This window comes from Vigna umbellata, chromosome 8 (genome assembly GCF_029865625.1).
Source record: "Vigna umbellata cultivar VRB3 chromosome 8, Vumbellata_1.0, whole genome shotgun sequence".
In the NCBI taxonomy this organism is placed as follows: Eukaryota; Viridiplantae; Streptophyta; class Magnoliopsida; order Fabales; family Fabaceae; genus Vigna; species Vigna umbellata.
This window is the reverse complement of record NC_142172.1, coordinates 32,341,635-32,353,548: the sequence shown is the minus strand read 5'-3', so window position 1 is coordinate 32,353,548 and position 11,914 is coordinate 32,341,635. Positions and strand designations below refer to the sequence as shown.

Sequence of the window (11,914 nt, the reverse complement as noted above, 5' to 3'; positions counted from 1 at the left end):
TTCCAATTTTATCTTTTAATAACCACCTTTTTAAATAAAAATAACTATTCATAATAATTTTTGTAATAAATATTTTTTAAAATTTAAATAACGATTTATAGTTATTTATATAATAAAATAATTATAGAAGTTAGTTACTTTTATATTTAATAAAAATTATTTTACATGCATGACTAGTATACTATAATGAACATTTTAAATTTTGTTTTTCGTTTCTTACTCAACCACACATTGAAATCACTGCGATTTCTCATCCTTTATATGTTACTCATGATTATGCGTATCCCTTGTCCTCACACTCTACCAAAATATGAAGAAACAATCACACTAATATAAGAAAAATAAAATTTAACACAATTGTCATTTTATAAACTAAAAAGTACAATTATTCCACCATCAGCGAGGCACCTACCACACCATTGAAAAAGAAAGACACAAACTTTGAACGTCATGATAGAAGAGCTTCTCCAAGAAGGGATTAAAAAAGAAGAAAATGTTGAAGGAAAAAATAAAAAATTAGAAAGACAATGTCCCACATCGAAGCTAACCTGGAAGAACCCACTCCTCGAAGTCAAGTCCATTCCATTGTTTTCCAACCACACTCTTTTCTTCTCTCCTTCTTTCCTAAGTATTCCAAACTAAAAGGGCAAGCACGTCAAATTACACGCCTTCCCTCCCCATAAATCCCCCAACCAGATATATTCTCTTCCACAATGTAACTGGAGCGACAAGTTAAGGTTCACTTCACTTCATCTAACTGTAGACTTAAAGGAAGGTTCCAGAACCAGTAAGATGGGCGAAGGCGGAGCGGCGACGGCAGTTGCGGAGGCACAATACTCGTTGGTCAAGACTTCGGTTTGGTGGGACATAGAGAACTGTCAAGTGCCCAAAGGGTGCGATCCCCACGCCATCGCGCAGAATATAAGCTCCGCTCTCGTTCGGATGAATTATTGCGGCCCCGTTTCCATCTCTGCTTACGGTGACACCACTGGTATCACTGCCTCCGTCCAACATGCCCTCTCCAGCACCGGCATCTCCCTCAACCATGTCCCCGCCGGTAATCCATTTTTTATCTCTATCCAACCCCCAAACTTGACTTGCTTGCCTATATCGCTTTGACTCGGGTTTTTTTCCCTGACAATCCAAATATTCTATTCAATTCCTTCAAAATGATTGATCTCGAATTTCACTGTTAACAGAACCTGAACTAACTTACTTGTTAGCATAGGTTTTGTTTCTTATGCTTATCATCATCATCATTATTATCGATTTTGTGACTTGTCTACTCCGGTTCAGGAAGGAGGATGCATTACTCTTATGTTTCCAGTAACCTAGCCTTGAATAAACTTAAGGAACTTTTACTAGATTCCATGATCAAACGACTCCATTTATATCAGATCAATTAAAAGTTATATTTTTTGTACTATAAGAAAAAAAGAAATAAATGAGAGAAGAGTTTGACTCTGTACTTTCGCTTATAACTAACAGTTGTTGAATTCTCTGCCATATTAGTTTGTTTGATTTTCTTGGTGTTCAATCATGCTTATCTTTTAGGACCATGTTGGTAGAGCCAAAAGTAATAAAGATAGAAATTTTTAAAAAATGAATGGAAATAGTGAGAAATAAAGGGGAATATGGTTCTTGTGGATCTTATCAAACAACTGATATTCTTTTCACTCCTATTTTCATCCTCCCGTTCCTATTTTGTTGGTACCAAACAAGACATTAAATATGGGATTGGAGAAGCCTATGGCGCGACAGTCTATTTATAATCATAATACGGTTTTTTCACCATTGATGTAATTTGACGGTACAAGTTTTAAAGAAATACCCACACAGACCGTGTGAACTTGTGAAGCGACTTGACTTTACTGTAGATGAACTGAAGTAGTATCAAATTATAACTACTTGTGTGATGTAAAAAGTATTTAAAAGTGAAATTACCACAACTTGAGATGACTTGACTTTTGAAATTTATATAATATATTATATTTAATTTTTAATATTATTAAATTATAATATTATTAAATTTTTTATTATTTTATATATTATTTAACTTTTTTATATATTTGTGTATTAGATGAAATAGTTATTTTATTTTTAAAATATAGATTTATAAAAAAGTTAAGTTTCATTAGAAATTAGAAATGAATTTGGATTTCCTGATTAATTGATTCAAATATTTGGATCTGGATTTACAACTTGATCTAAATATTTGGATTTGGACTTTAAAAAATTCCAAACTAGTTTTGCACAATAAGTAGATTTGGATTTGAAATCAGATTTACATATTTGGATCTATATTGGATGTGGGTTGCATCTTTAAATATCCAATCCATGCCCACTCCTATCAATGGTTTACTGATTTGTTAGTCTTCTCTGTTGAAGTAAGTTGATATTATGTTATGAACCTCTGAGGTGACAATCAATTTATAATGATCATGAGAAGGGGTTGTCAACGAGTTTACTAATTTGTTAGTCTTCTCTGTTGAAGAACCTTGTTAGGAGCCTCTCGGGATAATTTGTTACAAATCTGTCTGCTTTCCTGATAATGGTGAACTTCAAATAATGAATTCGTGTAATTAATGATTTCATATTTTTACTGCCAGGTGTTAAAGATGCAAGTGACAAAAAGATTCTTGTTGACATGTTATTCTGGGCTGTGGACAATCCTGCACCTGCTAATTACTTATTAATATCTGGTGATAGAGACTTTTCCAATGCTCTTCATCAGCTGCGGTTGAGGAGGTATAATATTCTTCTTGCACAGCCTAAGAAAGCTTCTGCACCCCTAGTAGCAGCTGCTAAGAGTGTGTGGCTTTGGACTAGTCTCTTGGCTGGAGGACCTCCCCTTACGAAGGGTGAATCACTACAAATTGCTAATAATGACATCCGATCCTCTTCTGACTCCATACAATGTACAGTCCATAATGCCTTTCAGATACCGCAGTATCTGGAATCCTATTCAGAAGTTCATACAGGAAATCAGAAATTTCCTGGTACAGGAAGGCAACTTGATTCTAGACATCATGGGAAGACGAATGGGAAAAATTCAAGTAAACCAAATGGACCCAAGGTCATGAATCCAGCTCCAGTTGGACTTCAAGAAAATTATGGCTATATAAGTTCTTCTCGACCTGGCAACTATACCCATAGTGTTCCCCCAAGTGGTTCTACTACAAATTTTGCCCATAATGTTCCCCCAAGTGAATCTACACCAAATTTTACCCATAATGTTCCCCCAAGTGGTTCTACTCCTAATTTTACTTGTGGCAATCCTGATCAAATGCGGGACAATAATGGTACTCCACCAGGAAATCATCAAAATCCACATTCACAGGCATTAAGATCAAATTCTTTTCCTTTGCAGCCTCCTTTTGCACCAAGCAGTTCATTTTCCCCAAATTCCCAAACTTTTGCAACTTCAGTAGTGCCAACTAGAACCTGTGGGCCCAGCTTTTCTGCAGCACCACTTACGAAGGTGCCAGATGTTGGTAATATTTATCCTAGTAACGCTCAGGATCCACACCCCGTTAAACATTTGAACGGGGACTTGAAACGGAGTTCTTGCAGTATTTCTTCAAATCCTATTATTAAGTCGATTGATGAACCACATGGGCACATGATACAGAATGCACAACATTTGTATAGTGGCCATTCACATGGTCCAAAACACCAACCTACATCAGCAACTGTGGGTAATAATAATCTTCCTGGTAATGGTATGTGGGGATCTCCAGGATTTCCTAAACCTTCTGAATACGTCCAAGGTCTTATAGGGGTTGTTTTACTTGCCTTGAACACACTAAAAACTGAAAAAATTATGCCAACTGAGTCAAATATAACGGATTGTATTCGATGTGGAGATCCCAAGCATCGCAGTACAGATGTCAAGAAGGCTCTGGAGAGTGCAGTTGAGCAGCAGATGGTGGTGAAGCAAAAAGTAGGTGCTTTGCGGTTGTTTGTTGGTAAGAATGATAAAGTTTGGAAGTGTGTAAACCCTAGTAATCCTAAGAAGCACTCAAAAGAGACATGGAATGAAATTAAAAAATTTCTATCTACTTCTTCGGGAAGATTAGCAATAACGAGTACGCAGTGCAAGTAAGGATTCTGTAACTTAGTTTATTTTTAGCTGCTGAAATTTTCTGCTTCTCATTATAAGTATATATTTGTCTTTTCCCTAGGTACGAAGCAGGTATTGTGATTAAGAATATGTGCTTGAAAAATCATGCTTTGGGTGATGTCCTACAAATTTTGAACATAGCGATTACCGTTAAAAAATGGATTGTGCATCAACAATTGAGCTGGCAACCACTTAAAGTCACCCTTACTGAGGTCAATTCTGATTCAGAGGTCGTAGGATGCCAACAATTCGAAAAGGCATGCCGGCAAAATGAAACAGTTATCTGAATCAGAATTATCTGAATCAACCTCTCTTTGTAATGCGAATCAAAGGTAGTTAGTAATAATGAGCTGTAGTATGTAAGTAGCGTGAATGCTATAGCTTAAGATATAATTGATTATTGGTAAGGTTCTTCATTTCTGATCAAGGGGCAAAAGAAATTAGCTTTTGGACCACAACTAAAACTTGAAACTTACAAACCCTAAAGTCTCTTCTGGTTGCTGAGGTTACAAATTCTCAGCCACTGGTTTCTTATACATCACAGTGGAAATACTCTCCTCAAAACTTTGTCTTATACTTATGTTTTCCACATACTTTGTTTGGATATTGACTTATTGAACGGAACCCGTGAATCCTTTGACTTATGCCTCCTAAGTTGCGTCTAGGATAATGACCGAACTATGCATTAGTGGAAGTTTGTCAATCTTCAGGCAAGCTACCGGAATCCATTGTGTTGGTTTATCACCTGGGAAAGGGTCTATCAAATCATATTCATTGTTCAGGGAATGTGGAATGCACTTCAGAAACTGTTGTATTATCATGTTTACTGGTTATCCTTGAAGCTCATGACTTACTATATTGACCGTCGATCCAAAAAAAATACCATATTGACCCATGCACAGGGCATGTTTCTGGAGGATTTTCACTATCAATAAAATTCACTACATGGAGCTTTTGGAAATGATCAACGATCGTGGAACCAGAATGATTTCTATATCTCTTGAGTAGATAGTGCTTGTAGAGTTGTGATTTTTAATGTTCATACTTTGCTTGGAGTTGGCTTTTGGCATAATTCTCAAATCATAATTGGGAACTTTGGCCATTCCGTTGGGAATAGATCTCTGCTCCTGCTGCATTCCATTTTCTTTCAATGCTAGGAACTTTGTGTATAAACACAGTATATCATATTTATCTGAACGTATGCTTTCTGTAAAGTATATATCGTTTTAACGAAGTCTTATTATTGTAATTTTTTTTTTTTTTTTGCTTTTAAGTGAGTCCTGATTGTGGCATCAAAAGCCCGTTCAGTTTGTCTACTCCAATAAAATATTCTTGTCTTTTCAATATTTTGATGTAGCACTTGAGTGAATGTTGACTCCATAAGCTTAACATCGGGGAGTGAAACCAAGTTGTTATAGAGCTGCCTGAGTATAATTTATTAATCTGTATGCTCACAAGTTTTTATGAGAAGCGGTTTAATCAATGAACTTGAATTTGATGGTTGGTTAACAAATAGATTAAGTTGGAATATTGTTACGTTTTTTTGCATTCCCCTTAAATAAATTGAGTCCAATTTTTCTTTTGGTACGAAGTTGCTGAGCAAACCTGCCTGTAAAGGGTTTTGAAAAAAAAAAAACTTGTTGATTGTGATTTAATCCTTTGTAAGTTTATTCTTTTAAGTTAAAGTTAATTTTAATCCTCAATGTTAAGAAAATGATTTTAGTCTACAAATAAATATAAACTATCAAAGAGTGATATTTTAAAATAAATAATCTTATGCAATTTCATTACTATCACACAATCACATATACTATAATAGAAAATTTATTTAACAAAAAAATATTCAATAAAGAGTATTTATTGGCGTCTTTCAAATATATATTGAGCAAGTTGAGATTAACACCTTTAAGTATATTTGGACTCCATGGATTTATGACAAATTTAAAGCATCCAAGATCCAAAACTCTTGACGATGTGTAATAATTTTTCTTTAACTTATTTATATTTATGTTGTATTTGTTTTGGGTATTTCCTAGATTGAAAAGCGAGTGGAAGGATAGTTTGTTTCAACAAATTTGAAATGATTTAGAGAGATGAATTTGTGGGGGAGAGAAGGCCTGAGACATTCCGATTGGATGTAGAGAATATGAGGAAATATTATACACACATTATGCATTTACATATTTGACTCTCTAAAGCATTGATAAAGGATTTTACGTCCATTGACGAAGGTAGGTAAAGGCTTCAATTCACTATAAATGCATGAGTTAGTATTTGAAGGTGTATTTATGGTTTTGTGTTTTCCATTTGAGGATTTGTTGTGAGTTTCTGAAATTATGTTGGTGTGGTGCAATTACGAAGGTGGGTGGTTCCAATGGTGGTACTATTGTTCTTTGTGATGGTTTCGAGCAAATGTTTTGGTGCTTTGATGTGTTGGTGGTGTTTCTCTTGGTTTGCGATCTTACTGGTGGTGTGCTTTCCGATGTGGTGTATCGATGGTTGTTGGAGTCAGTGTTGTTGGTGGACGTCCTCAGTGCTAGTAGTGTGGACCATAGTGTTGGTCATGTGGTTCTCGTCGGAAATGACAATTGGGTCGGCCCGTAGGTCGGTATCGAAAAATGTGGAGTGTTACTTCCTCCACCACCACACATTGCTTCCTACACCTTTTTAAATATTTTTAATTTTAAAAATATTTTTATTTATTTTTACCCTTTACATTTTTAACTTTTTTTTTAAAACCCTAATATTTACTCTCTTATTCACTCAGCCGCACACCACATCACCACCCTCAGACTCTTACTCTCTCTCCCTCTCTTATTCTTCTCTTTCTCTTTCCCTAATTTTTCATCTTCCTCTTCCCCAATTTACCATTTTCGTCAAGGTTCTCTTTTCCTTTGCTTGGTTCGTGTTGGGTTCATGTTGTTGCTTGATTCATGGTGACTTCATGGTGTTGTGGAGTTTGATGCTTCCTTTGTTGTTGTCTCTGATCCAAGTTAGTGATTCTATATGCATCTCTGTTTTGTGTTAAACGAAGAAGAGAAACGCCACATGCTGCAATGGATATGGGACATCCGTTGAGTCTTCAACGAATCTCGATATCTATGGACGGATCTCGATATCTGTGGACGGATCTCGATATCTGTGGACAGATCTCGAGATTCGTTGAAGGCTCAACGAATTTCCCATATCCGTTGAAGCCTTTCAACCTTTTGGGTAAGGTCCAACGGATCTTCCATATTCGTTAAGGCTTTAGGGTTTCGTTTTCTTGTTTTTTTGTTTAGGGTTTAGGGTTTGTAAATTAATAATTAATTTTATTTTATTTAGGTTGTTAATTTTTGTACATTTATTTTAATTTAATATTTTTTGTAGTATTATTTATTTATAAATGAAGTGTTTGTAAAAATAAAATAAAAGAAAGCATGGAAAACTGAACGAATTCTTTTTTTTTTTTACCTTTTAGTTTATTAATTTATTGATTTGTAAATTAATTTTTAGATACTTTTAAAGTTAAGTAATTATATTTTAAGTAAATTATGTATTTGTAATTAAATTAATTTTGTTTTATTTAATGAATTAATTATTATTAATTTAATTAAAGTTAATTGATTTTGTTTTGAATTCTTTTATTTTTAAAGAAGAACTTTTACAGGGAAAAGGAAAAGAAGAGGAATTTGATTTCCGTGAAAGTGGTGAAGTGTGGGGATGCATTCATATATTGATGGGAATCATTAATGAAGTGGTTGGAAATTGTAGAAAGTTAAAATTTTTAACTACCACATTAAATATGGAAGGGCAAAAGAGGAATGAAGAGGTGCAAGAAGCATTGTGTGGTGGTGGAGGGAGTAACACTCAAAAATGCGGAGTGTGCTAGGATTTTGAGTCCACTAACCTGCATAACTTATAGCCCAATGTTTGGGATGGAGCAGAGTGGCCTGACCCGTTGGCTCGCATATTTCAACAAAAGATGACTTTGGTTAATATGGATTCAAGATTTGGACTATGCAAGCGAATTGGAGTATTTCTACCATATTTTTTTAATAAAGGATGTTTGACAAGCTTTGAAATAGGAGAAGGTGGAGAAGAAACTTCAACCGCTCGTAACTACGATATTTTTTATTTTTCACATCAATTCCTAAATATAAGAAAATAGTGATCACTTTCAATTATTGTTGAGGATTTTAAAAAGGGTTTATGATTGATATTTTAACATCAACATGAAGGGTTTTAGGACATTCACAAACACAATAGGTTATGCAATTTTAAAAGTGGCACTGCAATTTAACAAGAATAGTCTATATTTGGTAACATACATCATTACATCTAGCGTCGTCAAAATGAGTTGCAACTCGCGAGACAACCCGGCTCACCACGGGTTGGGTTTGAAAAAAATGTAAATTTTTTATGCAGGTTAGTTTTCAACCTGGCTCACTTAGTACCCGGCGTGGTGAGCCGGGTTGGCTCACCAACCCACCAAATTTAACTTAATTATTTATTATTTTGTGTTTCAATATTATTAGTTAACATTTTTTTTATTATATTGTATATGGGATAAAAAAAGATGTTTCAAGAGAGGAAAATATTATAGATTTATCTATTCAAGTCTTTAATATTATAAATGGACAAGTAATACCAAAATTATCAATATTAAAAACTTATTTGTTCGTCTTTTGTGCTTATTTTTGGATTACGCTTGGATTGTATTTTATTTTTTTATTTTGAATTGTCTTTGGAGTTTAACATCATTTTAGAGTGAAATTTATTTAGATTTGAATTAAAAAATATATAATTTTGTTTATTTGAAAAAAAATTTATAATTAAGTGAGTTAGTGAGCCAACCCGTTTAACCCGCCAACCCGTGGTGGGTCGAGCCGGATTCAAATTTTTTCAGCTCGCTAATAAGTGAGTCGGGTTGGGTTGGTTCACTAAGTGACCGACCCGTGGTGGGTCGGGCTGGGTCGAGCCGGGTTACCCATTTTGACAGCTCTAATTACATCCAAAAACTTTAAATTAATATAGGCAAAAATGGGTTGGTTGTTAATTTCTGGACAAGCATACCGAATCGTTTAAGTAATATAAAATGGTAAGACCAATTATCGGTTCCAAGAAACTTACGTAATACTAAATAAGCATACAAATAATAATTCATCTAAATTAAATAGTAGTTCGTGAATCAAAGATTATGTGCAAGAAAACAAATTAATAAAGAATAAAGGTTGGACTTTGGAAGTTGAAGACACTTAGGAATGAAAAAGGGTTAGAAATGGTATGAAACATCATTATTGGAGGTAGATTTCACGGGCTTCACTCTTGCGCACAAGCAAACTCATCTCCTATCCATCTAAACACTAAAGTCAACACACAAGAACTCTCAAACCCTAATCCCTTAGGTGAAAGAGCCTAGGTTCCTCACCAAAAAACAATCATTTGAACACTTAATAAGAAAACCCACTTCAAGGTCTAGGGTTTAAGACAACTAATGGGTCAAACTTCATCCAAGATGCTAGTTCCATTAGGTATCTTGTTCCAAGTCTAAGTTTTAAAAGATACTTCCCATTAGGTATCCTGTTGGTTCTCTTAACATAGATGATAAACTTCTTCATTATGTGGTGGTACATATATTGAATCCACGTTTCAATATTGCAAGAAGATACTTTTACGATATGGGTGCTAAAAAATAACATATCCATTAATTGGCTTAATCATATCATGCAACATATTCTTAAATGCAAGGCAAGTGAAACACCTCTTCCATATGGTATATTAATCACCCAAATTATGTAATACACTAAAGTGTATATTTTTTTGCCAACGCCAACACAACTATTGGGTTGAGACAACATTTTTCTACAATTTTTTTGAAGAAGTTCTATATTGTTAGTGTCAATAGTGTATGGCAACACGATCGTCCAATTAATGATGATGAAGCAAAAGAACAAATTCAACAACCTCCCCTCCACTCAAATTCTGAATTGCTAACTCAAATGTGGGAAGGGATGCAAGACTTGCAAAACTGAATGCAATGATGTGTTCAACGAATTGGAGAAAATTTATCCAATTTGACTCTAGATATAAATCGACAAATGGCAAAAGTGAATTGCAGTGTCAACTTAATTGTCCATAAATTATAGGATTACTAGGACTCTACTCGCATAATTATATCCTCGTACTCTTTGCTTCATTACATTTCAACAACTTTAATTATATTTTGTATTAAATATTAAAATTAATGTTTTTTATTGTCATTTTAATTTACTGCTCTTCACATCAAATGATTTTAGAACAAAGAATGCACTAAAGGAAGCAAATGTTCAAACAAGATGAACATTGTTGATCGATAACTTGCAATTATTAAATGTGGAAATGTCCTCCTTACTAAAAGAAATAACCTAATTGGTGGAACCCCTTCATCTCAATATACCAGAGAGCAAATTTTTAGGTTATTAACGATAATGAACATTCAAAATAATAACTTATTTAGACAATGATACGACTTTCTCTCTTCACACCTACCCCGTACAAGATGTATAATAAGGACACCAACACAATATCGTTGGAATAAGTTTCTTGCATGAATGAAGGAAGTTCACTTTGATTTATCATAAATCATATTGTAACTTCTCATCTATGTATTCGTATGTCATATTTTAAGTTGACTTTATTAACTGTGTGATCATGAAAATTTAATATACATGAACCAATCAATAATCATTCATAATCTTTTATAACTATAATAATAGTAATAAAAACAAGCTTAATTCTATATTTGTTCTATGTATTTCTTTGATTGGTTCAATTTCGTTTTCTTATTTTTTTTCAATTTAGTTGTCTTATTTTTTAAAACCATGCAATTTGATATTTTTCTTTAGATTGACATTAACGTTATGTCGTGTCCCGTACATGTTACGTGTCAATTGGAGAAATTTTTTATTTTTTTAAAAAACAAAAAGACTACCATGTATCAAGTCATGATCATATCATGTGACAGTGACAGTGTCACATGACAATGCTATGTGTCACTTTATTGTCACATGACCGTACTTATTTTCAATTTAGTCCCATATTTATAATTTTGATTTAATTTATTTTTTTTAAATGGAACGTTTTGGTCCTTCTCCAATTTAAGAATAAACTAATAATTAATTTTAATCACAACTTATATATAAGTTATATTTTTATATAATTTACACATAATTTCATTCCACCTAATTTTTCAAATTATTATTTTTCTTTTACTTTTTTACATAAAAAAATCCCTAGTTAAACTTATAATATTTTAGAAATATTAAAAATATAAATGTAAATAGATACTTGTCACGTTAAAATCTCTAGATAGACTAATTTGATGTATAAAGTTTAAAAGTATTTTAGCAATGAAATTGTAATTAAAATTAATTAGGTTTAATCCTTTCGAACATCCCTATTTCTGTAGGATCGTCTCAAGTAGGTCCTCGTATTGTAAATGTTCTCGATTAGGTCCTTTATTATGAAAAATTGAATCAATTTAGGCCTTACCGGTAGTTCCATACTAACACCGTTAAAGGGGTGACATGTGTTAGTTCGTGGTTTTTTTTGAATTTTTTAATTATATTTTTATTATTTTTATTTTTATTTTATATTTTATTTTTTATTTTTTTAAAAGTAAAATTTTAAAATGCCACGTGTCAAACTGATAGTGTGCCACGTGGCAATGACAACGTGACATGGCACTGACAGTGTCACATGTCATTGTCAGGCCACGTCTCATTGCATTAGTCTCAATTTGGTCCCTGTATTTTTATTATGGTGCCATTT

At 33.4% G+C, this 11,914-nt stretch overlaps 1 protein-coding gene across 1 annotated transcript; it reads left to right on the top strand.

Moving 5' to 3' along the window:
* The first annotated feature begins 545 nt into the window (after positions 1 to 545).
* LOC124820142 (uncharacterized) lies at positions 546 to 5,374 on the top strand. Its single transcript, XM_088095853.1, has 3 exons — positions 546 to 1,057; positions 2,610 to 4,101; positions 4,185 to 5,374. The coding sequence occupies exons 1-3, from the start codon at positions 793 to 795 to the stop codon at positions 4,408 to 4,410; spliced, it is 1,983 nt and encodes a 660-aa protein (XP_087951979.1). The 5' UTR covers positions 546 to 792; the 3' UTR covers positions 4,411 to 5,374.
* The last annotated feature ends 6,540 nt before the right edge of the window (positions 5,375 to 11,914 follow it).

Excerpts from the sequence above, each read along its gene's own strand:
- LOC124820142 (XM_088095853.1), top strand. The coding sequence starts at position 793 with ATGGGCGAAGGCGGAGCGGCGACGGCAGTTGCGGAGGCACAATACTCG. Across the intron at positions 1,058-2,609 it reads CCTCAACCATGTCCCCGCCG|GTGTTAAAGATGCAAGTGAC; the intron begins GTAATCCATTTT and ends TTTTACTGCCAG. Across the intron at positions 4,102-4,184 it reads ATAACGAGTACGCAGTGCAA|GTACGAAGCAGGTATTGTGA; the intron begins GTAAGGATTCTG and ends TCTTTTCCCTAG.